At 51.6% G+C, this 19,806-nt stretch overlaps 2 protein-coding genes across 3 annotated transcripts in view; both read left to right on the top strand.

Annotated features, from left to right (window-relative positions):
* SLC13A3 (solute carrier family 13 member 3) overlaps positions 1–6,760 on the top strand; it is a 74,888-nt gene extending 68,128 nt beyond the window's left edge. Inside the window, exons 12-13 of one of the 2 annotated variants that reach the window (XM_038572506.1) lie at positions 2,186–2,323; positions 4,942–6,760. In XM_038572506.1, the coding sequence (XP_038428434.1) occupies positions 2,186–2,323; positions 4,942–5,118 (315 nt within the window). In that variant the 3' untranslated portion in view covers positions 5,119–6,760. The remainder of the gene's footprint in view (positions 1–2,185; positions 2,324–4,941) is intronic. The other variant, XM_038572507.1, reaches the window with a different exon arrangement.
* A 6,572-nt stretch (positions 6,761–13,332) lies between these two features.
* OCSTAMP (osteoclast stimulatory transmembrane protein) lies at positions 13,333–19,602 on the top strand. Its single transcript, XM_038571383.1, is given in 5 exon segments — positions 13,333–13,490; positions 15,669–15,764; positions 15,986–16,988; positions 18,231–18,586; positions 18,588–19,602. Coding segments are annotated over 5 exon segments (1,776 nt in total). The 5' UTR covers positions 13,333–13,446; the 3' UTR covers positions 18,865–19,602.
* Positions 19,603–19,806: the final 204 nt, after the last annotated feature.

Below are 19,806 nucleotides of genomic sequence, written 5' to 3'. Positions count from 1 at the left end.
ATTAAGACAAAGTAGAAAATTTGAGTAGACAAATAGCCACAGAAGAAATTATAATGGTGGGCAAAGTTCTAAGTTCCCTCTAAAGAAGAGTTTCTCAGCACTGTTGGCATTTTGGGACAATTGTCTGTTGTGTGGAGGGGCTGTCCTGTACATTGCAGGACAGTCATCAGCATCCCTGGCCAATATCCACTAGATGCCAGTAGCACTACCCTAATTCAAAAATGTCTGCAGACATTGCCAAATATTCCCTGGGCAGGGAGGGGGACAAAATCATCCGCAGTTGAGAACCACCACCCTAAAAATCACCAGCCAGTCCTCAGAGGGTCGGTGAGGTGAGAACTAGCAAACCTTCAAATAACAGCTAGCTCCCACCTCACTCACACGATTTCAGAGAAAGATGGAGAAAGCCATTCAATCCAGGAATAAGGTTAGCAGAACCCAGAAACCAAAAGCAAAGAAGGACAGCAAAGGGAGGGGAGAAAAAGTCACAACTCAATCTCACAGGTAAACAAAGATGCAAATAGCAAAATAAATCCAGGATCACGAATATATCACGCTCAAATAGAGGTTGTAGGAGGAATTTCAAAACAGATCAACACTGGGACCGATCAGCATTGTCCTATATTTAAATAGATTAAAGAAGACCAAGCCACATGATCATCTCAGTAGAATCCAGAATTGGTCACATTAAGCCAGTGTTGCAACTACGTGCTTTGTATGCCAACGGTGATATGGCGGGCACACTTATCTGAGCCACTTTGGTTTGGGTTTTAGCTGGCTTATTTTTGCATGAATTTGTAATGGAGATCACACTGTGTTAGCACACAGAGATGAATTTACCCTTTTCCAGGGACTAGAGGATATTGTTATGAGTGGATAGCAGTGGGTCTATTTAAGATCTCTACGAGGGACACGTAGGCTGCGTCCAGCCTTTGCTGTGATCCAGCAACGCTGCCTGCACCTTTCCGTGGCTGTGCACCTTTGATTCCATCTACATACATGCCCAGCTGAGATCCCAGAACTGAAGAGCACGTGCATTTATAATTTTGCTCCATGTAGGAAAATAGTCCTCCAAAGTGGGCACACCATTTTACATCCCCACCAGTAGTCTGGGGTGGGGGGTCCCCAAACCTTGCCAACTATGATATGACTTAATCACACCCTTCTCCGGGGATCTGAGGGAGCCGACGATTGAGCAAGATGGGGTCCCTGAGGGGTGACGGGGTAGGGGAAGTGTGGACCCAGCCGGGTCTGTTGAGGCAACTCTTACTGGAGAGGACACTAGGGAATGACACAGGGTTCTAAATGTTGCTTATCACCAACACTAAAACGTTTTAGATGTAAGGGGGTGAATTTAGCACTTTCTGAGAAGATGTATATGCTTTAGGTCATAAAAATTCCCTAGAGGAGCCAAAAATATCCTATCTTAAACACACTAGTAGAGTGGAGGCCAACATGAATTGTAGATGAAGCCGTTATTTGGGAGAGGTGACGAACCCAAGGCCAACACACAGACACGTTTGATTCACGCAGTCTTAAAAATTCGGAAATGTTTATTAAGAGATGCTACCTCGAGCTCTCTGTGTCTCCAAAATCTAGTGAGGCCCCAACGAAAGGTGCCCAGGGACGGGCTGTGGGGACCGTTTGGTGAGGGAAGGACCAGGAAGGTGACTTGGTTTTCGGGGCCGTGGCTCTCTGCACCAGCATCAGCTGGGAGCTTGTTAGGAAGGCGGGCTCTCGGGGCCGCCCCAGACCTGCTGGGTCAGAACCCTGGGTGAAGCGGGGCCGGCAGGCTGTGTTTTAGCAAGTCCTCCAGGTATGAAGATGCTCTCGCAGGCTGGAGAAGGTGTGTCCTAGATGAATCTCCCCAGCCCATCCTTGCAGGTGAACATGCAATGTGGCCCTGGGGAATGTCACTAACCTTGGGAATGTCTTCTCTGTGTGTCCCTTGATTTTGGTTCTCTTCTTGTCTGTCTCTGCTTTCGCCTGTGGATCTGCATGTCTCTCTGTGCCTCTAAACCTGTCTTCTGGTCGGCTGCGGTTGTTCTCCGCCCCTCTGCCAATCTCTGTCTACACGTCTCTGTCATCGCGTCTCTTTCTGTCTCTGTCTGTTGTTGTGGCCTGCAACCACCTCCATCTGTCACTGTGGCCTCTCTCTGTTTCCCTGTCGTGGCGTCCGGACCAGGCCATCCGCCTGAGAGTGCACCCACTCTACTTAATGGTTCCTGGCACAGTCGGCTGCTCCTATGCCTTCATGCTCCCGGTCTCGACGCCCCCCAACTCCATTGCCTTCGCCTCTGGACACTTGCTGGTAAAAGACATGGTGAGTGGGGGCACGTCCTAGCAGAGGCCGTGGGTGGGGTGGACAGCAGGTGCTGGGCCAGACATCTGGGCAGGACCCCTGCTCCTGCTTCACCACCCCCCCACCCAGTTTCTAACTAAATCAATTGGAGGGGCACCTGGGTGGCTTCGTGGTTGACTGTCTGCCTTTGGCTCAGGTCATGATCCTGGGGTCCTGGGATCAAGTCCCACGTCAGGCTCCCCATAGGGAGTCTGCTTATCCATCTGCCTATATCTCTACCTCTCTCTGTGTCCCTCATGAATAAATAAATTTTAAAAAATCTTAAAAGAGAGAGAGAATTGGAATGGGACCAGGAATATCCATTTTAGTTTTAGTAAATACTCTGGGACGATTCTTATGCTCAGACAATTTCAGGAAACACTGCCTTAGTGATGACTTTCCAGAGTCTGCCTCAGGGAACAGGGACTTCCTCCTCTCACCGGGCACTGCTTTCTTTTTCTTACTGGGTCAGCCAACTGCTCCGTGCCTGGAATCTTCAGGAGAGGCAGGCAGCAGGCTGCACCCTGGGGGCGAGGCAGAAACCAGGGTGGCAGCTGCAGCGGGGGGAGACCCACCAGTGTCTTCTCTCTCCCCTCCATCCCCTGCTGAACCCACCTCTCCCTCCCTCCTCCTGCCTCGCTGCCACTCCCCCTCCACTGGCTGCCCGGGGCACTCAGGGAATGCAAATCCTAAGCTGGCATCACAGAGGAGGATGTGCTTAAACCAATTCCTGGTCCAGAATCTCCAGGTGCAGAGACTCCGGCCAGGATAAACTGGGAAGGGAAGGCGGGGTTTACATTGGAAAAGGGAACGTCCGTGTTCCTTTAGCAATCCACGGCAGGGTCCGTTCAAAGGAGCCAGGTGAACACTAGATGCTCTTGCATAAATCACTGAAGGTGGGGGGACTGATGCCAGCGTCAGCCGGGGTTCATTCGAAGCCGATGTCCTGGAACATGTTAGGATCTGGCTCATCTTAGGGGTGGTCAGGTGTTTGGGGCTGAGGACAGAACTCTGAGAATGATTAACTTCATGCTTCCCCCTTGAAGTGGGAACATCTTGGGCTTATTCAGAGGCAAAGTAGGGAACATGAGTAAATGGGGCAGAGCAGAAAAACAGCAGAGGCGGGGTGGATTGGATTGTTGGGGGCTGGTGGTGGGTGTGGGGCAGGGTGGCCGCTTAGGGAGGAAGCAAGAGGCCGGAGATGCAGACATAACGCCTGTCCTGAGAACAGGAGGAAGCTGGAGGTCACGGGGCAGGGGGGCGGGCGGGGAGCAGGGGCAGGTGTTTCAGAGTCGCCCGCTGCCAGCCAGTCCGGAGCCCGCGTGCCCACCTGCGGGCCCGCTCCTGAGAGCGATGACATTGGTAACTGAAGTGACCAATGTGGGACTCACCAGGCATTCGGAGCCAGGCCCCCGGGAGCCCAGCCCTCCTCCCAGCCACCCCAAAGCTTTGGCCAGTCCCCTTCCAATCCTCCAAAGTTACCAGGCCTTGGAGAACCCCCATCCCCACCCCAGAGCAGAGGCAGGACGGCATGCTCCCTTCCACGACTGATGCCCTTTCCATGAGCCATCCGTGGCCATTTGGACTTAACAATTTTCCTACATCTACTGACATTTTAAAAGTACTTAAATAAGAGTATTTAAAGAGATGAGTTTCTGACGTATCTGTACAAGGAAAACTGGTATTGTACGCCATAGGAGGTAAGTCGAAAAATTAATGCAAAGACCAAAAAAAAAAAGGCAAAATGATTACCTTCGCCCTGATAACGGTGGCCTGGAGAAGGTTCTGGACCCCTGTTCAAGAGGTTCAGAGGGAAATCGGCAAGGAAGAGAGATAAGTGTTAAGGGCATGATAGCACCTAAGGGAGACTGTCTCTGTGAGTGATCCAAAAAAGGGATTGAAAAGAGAGTGACTTTTCTCACTGTGCAGTTTGCGATGCTAAAGTAGACCAATGGGGAAACCCAGATGCAAAACTGGGATTTTCAGCCCAAGGTTGGACTGAATGGCACAATTGGTTAGCCGGAGGTGGGGGGGGGGGGGCAGGAAGCAAACGGACAGACCTATTCTAGCTACTTAAAAAGGTTGAAATTTCCATGAGACCAATTCTTCACAACAAATACATATAACCTTAAGTAGACAAGTAGCGTGGATAGGTGTGTGTATGAGCGTGTGTGTGAGTGTGAGTGTGCATGTGTTATTGATCAAACCAGATTATGTTCAAGCTGTGTGATGGGGGTAAGCAACTGCTCTGAGCCTCGTTTTCATCTTCCGTAAAGTGGAAGTAAGTAATAATGACCCTTCGAGGGTGTCCTAGGGATGGGTTGAATGACACATCCCCATGACAACTCCATGGCACAGACCCTGGCACCTAGAAACCACCTGGTGGACAGGGTTGGGAGCGAGCAGAGAGGCATTTGCAGGTCTTTGAGAGGCAGCCTAGGGTAGTGTAAAGATGGAAGGGTCTTGAGCCTCCGCCAGCCTGGATTCGTGTCCTGGCACGGAGATCTTGAATGAATGCTTTCCTGACTCTGGGCATGCGTTTTCCCATCTGTAGGATGGGCCCTGAGCTGACCCCTCCCTTCGTCTGGGCTCCCTTTCAGGTGCGGACAGGCCTCCCAATGAACCTGATGGGCGTCCTGCTGCTCAGCTTAGCCATGAACACTTGGGCACAGAGCATCTTCCAGCTGGGCACCTTCCCGGACTGGGCCGACATCCACTCAGCCAACATCACAGCTCTGCCATCCGCCTTGGCCAACAACACCTTTCGGACCCTTTGAGTCCCACTCCCGGGACTCTCTTTGGGCTGGGCCCTCCCAGAAGGCTTTTGCCATCACCTGCTGCTAGGACTCTACGGGACGATCAAGCAGTTCTTTTCTGTGATCCAGTATGCAGGAAGCAAGGGTGACCTCCCGTGGTCCACTTGGGTCCACAGGCTCATCATCTAGGACATCCTCTCCTTCTCTTTCATGGAGGTCAGGGCCCAGATATCTCCCAGATCTGCTGCCAGGGAAACAAGCTCCTTTGTCTCTGAGCTGTTTTATGGCTAGGATGCAAGAGAACCCAATTTCATCAATAGGAAGCTAATCCAGAATGGCATTTGTCTTAAACGGTTGGAATGGGGGGGCTATCAATTCCTTTGGGCACAGCTAACATCCCCCATGGCCTACTTGAGGTTACACTCTGGAGAGATCATCGTGCCCTTAGATACCACCTTCCTCAGAGAGGCTTTTGGGGCTGCAATGTTCCAGTATGGTTTTTCCAGCTGTTCACAGCCAGTGTAGGTTTTGCTTGGTTGATGCCCATTCTGTGCCCGTTGTTTGAATATTACCCCTGCTGATACCCAGCAGCCAGGGTTATTTTCAATCCCTGGAAACAGGGAAGGGATCGATGACTTCCTGAGGACATGGAGGCTGTGCAAATCCTCCTTGCTGCTCTTCTGGGTGCTGAGCACACCAGGGGAGTTCTAGAAACCCCAGCCAACATCTCTACCCGAGCCCTTTAAGATTTTCCTGTTTAATCTGATTTAGTTTGACCATAATTCTGGGGTCAGGCCAAGCCCCGGCCCCACTGTCTTACAAGTGACCCAAGGTCCCAACAGGGAGGACTCTCCTACATGTGGCCCACAGGGGCCGTTGTGGCTGCCAGCTGCTACCTGTTCCAGAAGCCAGTCTTTACCTCCCTACCCATCCCCACGGGGTAAGCATGTTTAATTAGCAAAGGCCACCATTTTTCAGGAATAAGGGGAAAAAAAAGTCGGAAGATAAATTGGGGCCTCATAAAAGGCCAGGATAAAATTTCTCAGGCAGGGAAAATATCATAGCCACCTTCTACAGAGGGGGCCAACTGAGACTTCCCCTGAGCTAGTGGCTGGTAGGGGGCTGTGCTAGAAGATTTGATCCCTCCCTGTTTTCAGCAGAAGCATCTGGGCAGCCCCAGTGAACAGCACAGTATGAGGCCCAGCGGGCACTCCCAGAAGTGCAATGAACGGCCCACCATTAGCCTGGCACCAGAAAAGGTGCCAGCAGGAGGTCCGGAAGCCTCCTGTCGCCCCACCCCCTTCCTACATCTCTGAGGGATGAAGTTCCCCGAGCAGCATGGGCTGGGACGGTGGCACCCAGAGACTGAACTCATCCTTGGTCCCCGGTACGGCACAAGTGAGTCATGGATGCTTCCCTGGGAGCAGCAGGGAAGAGACAGGAGAGGTCCCCCGAGATGGAGGCTGGGCTCCACCTCTTCCCATATGACTACCTTAGTATTCAGTCACAGTTACAGCCCGTGGGGGTTGGGAGTTGTCCTTCTGGAAAACAGGGGACAAAGAAGTCCATTCACAGAGAAACCTGAGGGACTTGTAACCAGATGAATCGTGATTTCAAATCCTTCTGATTGAAAACACTATAAAATAAAGAATGGTAATCAACACTGGGCCTACAGCTTATTTGCTTTCTGAACATAAGAGAACTTTAAAGCCCTGAATGCCTGAGCTAGAGATTCCATGGAATTGACTTCCCCGACTTCACTTCCTTACCGCTCTCTCCTCTCCGCTCTAGCCACGTGCCTATACTGTCCTGCCTCTGGGCCTTTGCACATGCTGTTCCCATTGGCAAGAATACTTCACTTCCAAATATGTGCTTGTTTCCTCACTTTATTCAGGTCTCTGCTCAGATGTTACCTCCCCAGAGAAGCTTCCCGGACCATGTGGTGTAAAATCTTGCCCTCCTCACTCTCCATCTACTCACTCTGCTGTATTTTTCTTCTTCTTCTTTTTTTTTTTTTTTAAGATTTATTTATTTATTTATGATAGACAGAGAGAGAGAGAGAGAGAGAGAGAGAGAGGCAGAGACACTGGAGGAGGGAGAAGCAGGCTCCATGCAGGAGCCTGACATGGGACTCGATCCCGGGTCTCCAGGATCAGGCCCTGGGCTGCAGATGGCACTAAACAGCTGCACCACCGGGGCTGCCTGTATTTTTCTTCTTAGTATTTAGTCAGGCCACTGTATTATGTATTTTCTTGTTTATTAACTTTGTCTCCCTCTAGAATACCAACTTACCAGAACACGAACTTTATTTTGTCGAGGGCCCTAACTCTGGTACCTGGAATGGTTTCTGATACATAGCAGGTGCTCGGTAAATATTTGACCAGTGGATCTATACCAGAATTTATGAGAAAGTAATGTTGCCCTCTGATCTGGGGTCTGTCCTATTAATTTCTTTGCTCATGCCTTCTTCCACTTATTCAGTCAACAACATTTACTTAAAACCTGGTTATGTGCCCATTCACTGTCTCCATCCACGTGGAACTTACCTTCTAGCTGAGGAGACAGGCAGTGAGCCGGTAAACTAATCAATAAATGACTCTGGGTCAGGATATGGGCTAAGAAGAAGATGAAACTGGACAATGAAACTGACTCAGCAGAGACTTCAGCCAGGGTGGTCAGGGAGGACTTTTCTGAGGAGGTGGCACTGGACTGAGACCCAGAGGAGTCAGCCATGTGCTTATGGCAGCATGGGAGAGAGGTGGGTGGCAGGGGTGGCACAGGATCATTGGAAACATACGTGAGACTCATCTCTGGAATACAAGAGGAACATCCAGAAGTCTGAAAGAACAAACACAAGGCAAAATACCTATTTCAGTCTGTGGCTACATAACAAACCACCCCAAAAGGCTAGCAACTTATTGGCTTTAGTTTCTGCCTTTTTTTTTTTTTTTTTTTTTTTTTGAGAGAGAGACTATGAGCTGGAGGGGGAGGGGTGCAGAGGGAGAGGGAGAGAGAGAGTCTGAAGCAGACTCCACATCCAGCGCAGAGCCCAACACGGATCTCCATCTCATGACCTTGAGATCATGACCTGAGCTGAAATCAGACATTTTATCCACTGAACCACCCAGGCATCCCATGTTTCTGCATATAGACCGAGCTCTGCAGGGATGGTTTTATCTCTGCTCTACGTGATGTGGCCAGGGCCACGCAGCTGGGAGCTTAGCTGGAGCTTGAATGAACACGATGACTGTGAAGCCTCTGAGGAGTCTAGGCCAGACCTCTGAACCTGACAGTGGGCTTCTCAGAAGGCAAAAGCAAAAGCTATGTGGCCCCTTAAGGACTGGCCTTGGGAGTCTGGGAATTCAACTCCGCCACATTCTATTGGTCAACTCAAGTCCAAAGTTGGCCTGGTTCAAGGGGAACTCAGCTAAATGCAAGTTCCACCAACAACACGCTGATCTGACCAGCAGCAGTGAGGCAAGAGGACAATAAGTGATGGTGGAACAGGAGAGAACTGACCCCCTCCTGTACTCCTGGGGAGACTACGACCTTCTACAGCCAGGCTGGCAAGCAGCATGGAAGTAATTAGGGGAATTTATAACCTGCATGCCCGGTGGCCCACTTTTCCAACTTCTGGGTTCACATCCCAGCAAAATTGTCCCACAGTCACTATGGAGACGATGTAGGAAGATATTCAGGCCACTGTTGCCAGGGGTACCCAGGAGCTGGATGCCACCTAGGTGACCTCCAGGGGGGGTGGCATTTAAGTGAAACACGGGAACACACTCTGGAAAACACCACAATACACAGAAGTGATGAGCAACAGGTCGGTGGAAGGTTCGGACACACACATACATATTCTGGCGCATATATCAAGAAAGTACAGGCAGGTGGACAGGAATGGAACCAGTGATGGTAAATGAAAACCAAGATGAATAAAAGCCACTGAGTGGGGGTTCAGTGGCCACTTGGGACTCCTGGTCTTCCCATGCCGTGTGACGTTAAGCAGGTCCTTTATGTTTTGGACTTTGGTTTCTTGATCTGAGAGGTAAGATGTCATAGGCACGGTCTCCAAAGGAAATAGTAAGCACAGGGACTAACTAATTTGAGGACAGCCTAGTAACGAAGCTTGGAACCTAGTTCCAAGGTGTGGGCAGAGGGTGAGGAAAACCAGGAGGGAAAGTGAAAGTCCTCAATAGTGGGAGGGTGAACCTCCCAGCAAAAGTTCTGAGGGACAGAGGCCTAAGTGGGGCTGGCACCTCTATTCCTGGGACACATTCAACACTTGATGACTCTGAAAGGGGGGCGCTGCCCTGGATATTTCTCTACACCTTCCCTCTGCAGGCCTGCTGGCACTCCCCACGACCAAACCCAACTGTATGGGTCAGGGTTCTCCAGAGAAACAGAACCAACAGGATAGAGAATATATGTATTCCCAGGAAAGAGTCCAAAGGCAATCTGTTAGCAGAGCTCCCTCTTGCTCAGGGGAAGTCAGTCTTTTGGTCTATTCAGACCTTCACCTGATTGGATGAGGCCCACCACATTATGAGGCGGCAATCTGATTTACTCAAACTCCATTAATCTAAATGTACATCTCATCCAAAGACACCTTCACAGGAACATCCAGAATAATGTTTGACCAAAGAGCTGGATGCTGCGGCCCAGCCATGTTGACACAGAAAGCTAACTAACTGTTGCACCCACAGAAGCCAAAATGCAGGAGAGTCCCTTGATGCAGCCCATCCAGGTCTAACCCCTGGGCTTAGGGTGGGGAGGAGAAGAGTGGAGACTGGTCTGGAGGGGCAAACTGAGAAAACACGGCAGGGAAGGTTTAGACCAAATCAGAATTTATAATTTAGTGGTCCCCAGGTCTGCATCCAGCCCACAGTCAGGTTTTTTTGGCCGCCTTTCATGAGTTTTAAATTATTAACTGACTGCTAATATTTTTAAATTCAGAAAACCTCACCTTAAAACCTAGATTTGCGGGGCACTCGAGTGGCTCAGTGGTTGAACGTCTGCCTTCGGGTCAGATTGTAATCCCAGGGTCCTGGGATTGAGGCCCACATCAGGTTCCCCACAGGGAGCCTGCTTCTCCCTCTGCCTATGTCTCTGGCTCTCTCTGGCTCTCGTGAATAAATAAATAAAATTTTAAAAAATTAAAATAAAAGTTGAATAAAAATGTTATTAAAATAAATTTCACTTTTTTATGCGGCTACTAGAAAATGTTTAATTATACACGCGGCTCACACTCTGTTTCTATTGGATAGCATTGGCTATTAGGTAAGATTTTAGCCACCTGTCCGTATTCTCAGGCTGAGTGGGTGGTGGCAATATTCCATGCCCACAGGTGTCCCAACAATGCAGTGACTCCAATGTTCTATGGATCTCTGATGCTGATTCTAGATCTGAAGGCTTACCACTTCCTCTTCCTATTCTGTCTTATGGTTCTGAATCCTTCACCCAGAAATTCCCCTCAACAACGCTGATTCTATTTTGGATGATTCAGAAGACCCTTCCGGATGCTGTGGGATTTGGAGCCAGGCCAGCTTTATGTAGGCAGAAGTGACTGCCTACATGTGCTGAGAGAAGTCAAAAATATCTTTTGCCCCTTCCTTCCCTCTGCCACCAAACCCCTAAGTCTTACACATTCACCGAGGCCTTCAGGAAATAACCAAAATGGTCCTTAAACAATAGCTACCTGGTGTCAGTCCAGAAACCGGGCAAATGCTGGTGTCTGCCAGGAGCACTCCCCTCTGACGGGCACAAAGCCCTGAAGTTCCCCATGCGTTGGGGACCCTGGCCAGGGATTCTGGCCCAGCGGGCATCACAAAAGCCTGTATAATCAGGTCCGAGAGACATGGGGCTCACTTAGGCAGAGCTGTCAGCCCAGGTTGGAGAAAGTAGGGCAGGAGCATTTATCTATTTACTGGGAACTCTACATACGTTACTCCATAGAATCAAACAATCCTGAGAAGTAGGTACTAGCATTCCCATGAGAGCAGAGTCCGTACAAGTTCTCAGGACAGTGTCTTGTCCAAGGTCACACAGCACAGTAAGTGACAAAGTTGGCGTTCAAATACAGATCTACTATCCCCAGCCCAGAGCCCCTGCAGTTCAGAGGGACAGCTAGACAAAGACAGCTCCCTGCACCAGCCCTTCTGAGGCTTCCTGCAGGGGTTGTTAGTAGGCGGCCCTCATGCTGGCTTTGGCCCACAGACCTGTTAAGATGGGCCTAAACAATAGTCCTTTTTTTTTTTTTTTTTTTTTTTTAATGCTGACTTTAAAAACTTGGAGACTTTTACATAAAAATGAGAATGACTGGCATCTTTGGAAAAATTGGAAAATCTAATAATATTGGACCTCTTTTCAAAGGACTTCACCCCTCAACTGGAGCAGAGTTGAAGCTGTTCTTTCTGAAAGGGCCTATGCCCTCCCGGCAGTTCACACTGTTTCCATCTGGTCTGCTTTGCTTCTTACCTTGGCTGGCTTGCCCCTGCTGGTGCTGGGGTTTCCTGCTCCCCATCTACATGGGGTCCTCAGTTCTCTGCAGACTTGGTACCTGGCCTGGTTTCCTGGAGGGGCTTGTGATCTGGGTAGGGGGTCAGGCCCTCCAAGGGCCACAGGTGTCCCATTCAATTGTGTGACCATGAGAATGTCACTTCCTCTAACTGGGCCATAGAATACCCTCCTTCAGGCCTGAGCAAGTGACCCAAGCAACACGTCCTTACAAGGGAAAAGGATGGGGAGTCTGGAACACCACCTAGGTGTGTCCTTCCTTACTGGCACATCCTACAGGGTGGAGACCTGGGGGCACAGAGGAAGGCTTCCCAACGAGGCAGCCTACTGGCAGTGATAGAGCACAGACATGCGGGGGGCAAGGTGTCTGCTTCCAGATGGGGGTTGGCTTTCCAACCAGCCCAGAAGTGTACCTGCCAGGCAATGACTGCACCTGAGTGCGCACGCAGGGACCTCGCACTTATTAAGTGACTACTGTTTTCAGTGCTAGATGCATCTGAAGGTAGCAGGAGTCTTGTGAACACTTCCCTCCACACCAGTAGAGCACAGTGGCTGACAGTAGACTCTGGAGCAGGACCATTGGCTATAAATGATGGCTGTACCTCTTACTAGCTGAGTGGCTTGGTTAAAGGACTTAGTTCTCTGGGTCTCGGTTTTCTGAACTGAGGAATGGAAATAACAATACCTACCACAAAGGGTTGTTGGAAATAAGGATTCAGGGGATTCATTTTTTCTTTTATTTCTTAATTTTTTAAAAGATTTATTTACTTATTCATGAGAGACAGAGAGAGACAGAGACAGAGACATAGGCAGAGGGAGAAGCAGACTCTTCGCAGGAGCCCAATGCAGGACTTAATCCCGGATCCCGGAATCACTACCTGAGCCTAAGACAGCCACCCAGCTGCTGAACCACGCAGGCTTCCCGGGAATTCTTTTTTTTTTTTTTAAGATTTTATTTATTTATTCATGAGAGACACAGAGCGAGACAGAGACAGGCAGAGGGAGAAGCAGGCTCCCTGCAGGGAGCCCAATACAGGACCTAATCCCAAGATCCTGGGATCATGGCCTGAGCCCAAGGCAGATGCTCAACCACTGAGCCCCCCGGGGTGCCCCCAGGATTTAGGGAATTCAAATAGAACTCTTGAGAAGTGCCTGATACTTAGCCCGTGATCAATAAATGTTAATTGTTATCATCCTTCCTCTTTTATTTTATTTTTTTTCATCCTTCCTCTCTTTTAAGAGGAGGAAACTGATGGGCTCATCTGCTCAAGGTCACACAGAGAAGGAGGGACAGAGCTGTGATTAGAAGCCAGGTCCGCATCAGGCTAAAGACAGAAAGCCAGCTGGAGAGGAGACCAGAGCCACTATGCTTGAAAGAGTCTCGGCAGAGGTCCAGTTGTCTCCCAGAGTAGCAGGAAAGCGGGTTCCCCCCACTCGGAGCTGGGAATCAGGCTCCTCTCCGAGCAAGGGGAAGCCCAGACGACTTCTAGTCCTGGCACTACCACTAATGAGCCTCAGTTCCTTCCTCTGTGAAATGGGAGCAGTTTTACCTTCCTGCTATAAGGATCACAGATAACTGCTGGGAATAGGCTCCTTCCTCCCACACCTTCCACCCACCCCTGCCTCCAGGAAGAGGAGGAGGAAGCTTGCCCAACCCCCTGGGAGGTGGGCCCAAGCGACCAGGAGGGCTTAATTAAAAACCAAAAAGCAGAAGCAACAGGAGTTCCCGAGTTCTGAGTTCTAGAGAATATAATTCCTCCCGCTTCCTCTCCACCTGCTGCCACCGCCTCAGCCTTGCCTGCCCTGATCTGGACCCACGGCTATTCAGGAAGCATGAGGGCCCTCTGGGAGACAGCTGAGTACCTTGCCAGGACCGGGTAGGTCTGGGGACCCTGGACACTGGGACTACAGGTGAGGAAACAGTCAGTGCTCAGGCACGATGGGTATGAGCTTAGGTCTCAAGCTCTGGCATTCCCTGGCTGTGGGACCTTGGGTGAACTCCACCTCTTTGAGCCTCAGTTTCCATATCTGTCAAGGAGCATAGTAACAATGTCTACAGGGAGCTGTAAGAAATAAATGAGAAAATGCACGCCCAGGGCCTGCCGTCCTGCTGGGCTGGGGGGTGGGGTGGGGCTCTGGACAGATGGCAAGTGCTTTCCTCCTCATTCCCAACACTCCCTCGGGCCTTGGCCTCCAGAACGACTTAGAGCTGGCTTCCCTTCCCATACCATCTGCATTATTCGCTATTTTTTCAACAGTTACCACGTTCTGAATACTCATCACACAATAGGAGGAGGCTTAGTCCTAAATTAAAATGCCCTGGCGGGAGGGGCCAGAAAGGCCATAATTCATCATCTTCCACTGGTGAGCACTGCAAGTGGGTCCTTAGTGCTGCCGGCTTGTGTAGCATTTCTCTGATTCGTTGACTCTTCCACCCTCTCCTTCCTCTTCGAGCTCCTGCTGCCTCCTCCAGCGTGCCTTCCATCAACGCTGACCTGGCTTTCCTGCCACCCTGGGCAGATAGAAGCAATCATACGACAAATATTTAGGGAGCACCGGCTCTATGCCAGACAGTATTCTAGGCCCTTGGACCAAGGGCACTTGGGTGGCTCAGTGATTGAGCCTCTGCCTTTGGCTCAGGGTGTGATCCTGGGGTCCTAGGATCGAGTCCCACATCAGGATCCAAACAGGTTATCCCTCTGCCTATGTTTCCCCCCCCCTCTGTGTCTCTCACAAATAAATAATCTAAAAAGAAGAAGAAGGAGGAAGAAGAAGAAGAAGAAGAAGAAGAAGAAGAAGAAAGAAGAAGAAGAGGAGGAGGAGGAGGAAGGAGGAGGAGGAGGAGGAGGAGGAGGAGGAGGAGGAGAAGGAGGAGAAAAGAAACTCAACCAAAGTCACACGGATGGTGGTGGATGGTGAAGTGGGGATTTGAACCCAGGCCCTTAACCACTGCTCTGTTGTGTGTCAGAGGAACTGAGAGATCGGCGCCCATCCTCTACCTGTCACCCATCCCAGCCTTTGTGCTGTCAACCTTACCCAGGGCTGTCCCCACCACCATCACTGCAGAAAAGATCGCTCCAGAGGGCCTCCGCTTCATCCACACCCCCCTCTTGATTGGCTCGGCCATCTGCAAACCTGTTAGAGTCTCTCACATCTTGGTCCCATTCCCACCATCAGCTTTGGCACCTTTCTGCACACCTTTCCTGCAAACAGGCCTCGGCGTGCTCGTGTCTCACGTCCTACTTCTTCTGGTCTCTTCTGGGCTCCCTCTAGTTAGTCAGGTTTTGGCCCAAGATGCCACCAAGCTACTACCCTTTTGGGCACTCACCAGGGACCTCCACGTGGCTAAATCCAAAGGCCATTGCTCAGTGCTCAGCCTTACTGACTGATCCGCAGCACTTGACATATGTGGTCACTCCCCTCTTCTTGGAACACTTGACTCGCTTGGTTCCCCAGCACCACATCACCTAGTTCCTCAGCCTCTTTCTTGACCCCCCAGCTGCCAACACATGCTCCTGAGGAGTCTCCTCCTGCCACATGGCTTTAAGTATCATGTGTAAATCAATGACTTTACAGGTCACTTATTTCCCATCTTGGACGACACCTGGGTGTTCTCAGTTCCTCAGGCACCAAACCCCATTGTCATCCCTAACCTCCCTCTTCCTCTCACTCCCACAGCCAATCAGACTGCCAGTTGTGTTGGCTTCTCCAATAGAACATACCCAGAACCCAACCTCTTCTCACTAATTCCTCTGCCATCATTCTTTAATACAGGCTCTAGGAGGGCAGGGACTCTTGTCTGTTCCATTCATCCCTGTTTCTCCAGTGCTGAGCCTAAAGTGGTTGTTTCATAAATACAAGGATAACAGAGTAGAAAAGCTACTGAATAGTAGAAGAGACCCCGAAGGAATGTCCAAGAGTTGTCCTTGGTTGGTCCAAGCTAACCAAGATGGTGAATTCAAGTGAAACTGTATCTCTCTCTCTCTCCCCATTTTTGTCTCTTTCTTCTTCTCTCTCATCTGTGCTTCTCTCTCCACGACTCTTTCATTCCCCAGGGCGAGGTGTCCCGGCAAAACTGGAAGTATGGACGCAGGCAGCCCAGGCATCCATCCTCACATCCCCAGGATCTGGACTCTTCCCCGACAAGTCCAGTGAGGATAATCCTAGGGCAGCTCTGACTAGGGGTCAGCTGGGGTCCTGTGGGTTTGGGGTGAGTTGCTGGAATTGGCCCACAGGGGAAGACTGCCCAACACTGTGGCCAAAGGGGGGGAGCCTGTCAGCAATGGAAGGTTTCAAGGATCAGGGGCATTGGGTTGACATCCAACCCCTCATCCTCCTGAGAGTGCCCCCCTCCCCTGTGTCCTTGGTGCAGGTGGAGTTTCTGGCAGCTAGGGCTCTCCAAGGCCCTTGGCCCACTGCAAGCTGCCTGGGTCGCCTTCTCTCAGCCTGTCCCAACCAGCTGCAGCCAGCTGCTGACCCAGCTCCTCCTGTGCGGTTCCCTGGCTGTCGCCGCTGCCGGTCTGACGCGCCACTGGCTGGTGTCCTCGCTGCTTTATCCCCCGGGACCCTCAGCCACGGTGGCCACTGTGTGTGGCCTCCTGGTCTTCCTGGTGCTGGGCTCGGTGCCCCCCGCCCGCTGTCTGTTCGCACTCAGCGTCCCCAGCCTGGGCACGGAGCAGGGCCGCCGCCTGCTCCTGTCCTGGAGTGCTGCCACCCTGGGTGCCGCCGTGGTGCCCAACGTCTTGGCCAACGTGGGCGCGGCCGGGCAGGTGCTGAGATGTGTCACAGAGGGCTCCCTGGAAAGTCTGCTCAACACCACTCAGCAGCTGCACGCGGCGTCCAGGGCCCTGGGCCCCACCGGCCAAGCGGGCAGCCGGGCCTTGACGCTGCAGGCCCCGGGCAACGGTTCTGCGTTCCGGCTCCACGTGCTCAGGGCCACTCAGCAGGTGCTGGAGGACTTCTCTGGCCTGGAGTCCCTGGCCCAGGGGGCAGTGCTCGGGGCCCAGCAGGTGGTCACAGGGCTCTTTACGCTGGGCCTCCTGGTGGACTCGGGCCGGTACCTCCATCGCTACCTGACTGACCTGCAGTTTGACAATATCTACGCCACACGGCAGCTGCTTTGGCAGCTGCAAGAGGCCCAGGCCATGCACCTGGTGGCCTCCCCACCAGCCTGGCTGCTCTGGGCAGCCCGGCCGAAGCTGTCCCCGGGGGAGCTGCTGTGTTGTCTCCTGAGGCTGGGGCTGCTCACCCTGCTCCTGATGGCCACAGCTGTGACGGTGGCCACAGACCACGTGGCCTTTCTCCTGGCTCAGGCCGCCGTGGACTGGGCCCAGAAGCTGCCCACAGTGCCCATCACGCTCACGGTCAAGTACGATGTAAGTGCGGTGACGGGAAGAGGGGACTGGAGTGGCTTCCTGGTAGGAAGAGGCGGGGTGTGTTAACCACTTGATTTGCAATTGAATTTCATTAGCTTTCAGGTCCCAGCCCTTAGAAAAGCTATGGGACCCTGGGGCATTTGCAGAGAGACTCCTTTGATTTCCACCCCAGCCCAAAACAGTGGGTTCAATCCTCACTCCTGGGGCAGATGAGGATATAGATACCCAACGACTTGAAAATAATTGGACCCCCCCCCCCCTGCAAGTTACTCTTTTCCTGAGTGGCAAGGTGTCCAAGCTTCATTTTCCTCACTTGTACAAGCTGGATCAATCCTCCTCACCCTGCTTGGTTATTGTGAGTCTTAACATGTGGTCATCTGTATAAGTACCTGGTGAATTATTCTGATGTTAAAAGAGAATAAGGAGATCCCTGGGTGGCTTAGCGATTTAGCGCCTACCTTCGGCCCAGGGCCTGATCCTGGAGTCTCCGGATCAAGTCCCACGTCGGGCTCCCTGCATGGAGCCTGCTTCTCCCTCTGCCTTTGTCTCTGCCTCTCTCTCTCTCTGTGTGTCTCTCATAAATAAATCAATAAAATCTTAAAAAAAAAAAAAAAAGAGAGAGAGAGAATGAGAATAAAATACCTCCGTTAGCCCCCTGCACTGAGCCCAGCAGAGAAGTCAGCCCTGGGCAGAACCAGGATCCAATTCAAAAAGTCTGACTCCAGAGTCAAATGGTTAACCTCTGACCTCACTGCCTCCCTACACCTGCTCCAACATACCGCAAGGGAAATGTAGAGCCTAATTCTTAGGATGTTGGGACCCGCCTTGGCTGGGACTGACCCCCTGGGTTGGCAACCTCATTATGTGACCTCAGGCTTCCCATCTCTTCAGAGAGGCTCATTCTGGACTCAACCTCATAGGATCATGAGTATTTGTTGGAAAAGACATCTAAAGTATTCACGAAGGGCTTAGCAAAGAATAAATGCCCATAGTACCCATTTGTTTTCTCTAAAGCATTCCCTTCAGAACCTAGTAATAAAGATAGCATTTGTACAGCGCTTTTTGTTGGTCAGAAAGCCTGCTTCAGACTCCTGATCTCATCATCTGATGCTCCTCAGTCCCCAGGCAGGAGGCTGTGTTACTTCTGGGCCCATCTTGCAGAGGAGGGCAAGCCGCCGCCAAGTGGTGGGTGTCCAGGAATGGCTGGGTGTCTGTTGATGCGCTTTTTATTCCTCTTTGAAGGCCACGTACACGGTCCTGGGCTTCGTCCCCTTCCTCTTCAACCAGCCCCCTCCGGAGAGCCCCTTCCTCTCCACTCACAACTCCTTGCAGTGGGAGCTCCGCTTCACCTCCCCGGGCTGCCCGCTGCTGCCCGCCCAGCGCCCCCGCACCGCCGCCCCCCTGGTGGCCGGGGCCCTGCAGCTGGCGGCTTGTGCCACGGTCCTGCTGGAGACCTACGCCCGGCGCCTGCGGCACACCATCGCCGCTTCCTTCTTCTCGGCCCAGGAGGCCAGGAGGGTCCGCCACCTTCATGCCCGGCTCCAGCGCAGATACGACGGGCATGGAGGCCAGCGGCCGCCCCCGGGGCCCCCCTCCTGCTCCCGACCCCCGGGCCTGCCAGGCCTGCCAGCACCCACCCAGCACGGATAGCCAGGCCTACGCGTGCTGGATGCTGCGAAGAACAGAGGGTGCGAGGGCCGAGGGGAGGCGCCTGGGAGCCGCACAGACCTTGGTCCTCCTGCTGCCCTGCTGTGTGACCTTGGGTAGATTGCTTCACCTCTCTGAGCCTCAGTTTCCACGACTGCATAATAATAACCCATGTGACCTACTTTCCACCTGGGGATGTGGGAGAGAAGGAATTCGATATTGGGCATAAAAGACTTCAAGAAGCAGTAAAACCCTTGGCACAGTGAAGACCAGAAAGTGTGGAGACAGCTCGAGGTTCCTCCCAGCCAGTTGGGGGGTCAACCAAGGCTCTCCTCTGTATCCACTGCTTTCCCTGGTAGACGGAAACTTCACATGGCGAATGCCTCTAAACGCTCCTACAACTTATTTATATGTCCCCCGAATCCTCCTTAGATTTAGCGATCTAAAATTTTCTTGATTTTATAAACAAGGTATTTATTAAATCCTAAATTAAGGTATGTTAACACTTTTTGTTTCAAATTCCTTTGGGGATTTCATCCGGGGTTGCCAGGGTTGAGCAAATATAAATACACGACACCCGGTTCCATTTGAATTTCAGATAAATAACAAATATGGCTTTAGTATAAGTACCTTCTTGGGGCATTCTTATTCCTAAACATACTGATACCAAACCTGTATTTGTAGCTTATCTGAAATTCAAATGGGACTGAGTAACCCATATTTTATCTGGCAACTGCATCCTCATTGAAATTCTAGGAAAAGGGGGATCCCTGGGTGGCTAAGTGGTTTAGTGCCTCCCTTTGGTCCAGGGCGTGATCCTGGAGTCCTGGGATCGACAGGCACGGAGGCCAGCGGCTGCCCCCGGGGACTCCTTCCTGCTCCCAACGCCTGGGCCTGCCAGCCTGGGTAAGAGGTAAGGACCCTGGTAAGAGGGTCCTGGGACCCCCTTTCATCGGGCTCCCTGCAAGGTGCCTGCTTCTCCCTCTGCCTGTGTCTCTACCTCTCTCTCTGTGTCTCTCATGAATAAATAAATAAAATCTTAAAAAAAAAAATTCTAGGAAAACCCCAGTTCTCTCCTCTGTGGGCTTGGTATTCTCTGTTCCCTCTAGATCATTCTCTGCCCTTTTCTATTCCAGAAATTTGTACCTCCGTGCATTGAATCACCCTGGCC

Source organism: Canis lupus, chromosome 24 (genome assembly GCF_011100685.1).
Source record: "Canis lupus familiaris isolate Mischka breed German Shepherd chromosome 24, alternate assembly UU_Cfam_GSD_1.0, whole genome shotgun sequence".
Lineage (NCBI taxonomy): Eukaryota > Metazoa > Chordata > Mammalia > Carnivora > Canidae > Canis > Canis lupus.
The sequence above is the reverse complement of the archived record's forward strand: the minus strand, read 5'-3'. Positions and strand labels throughout refer to the sequence as shown.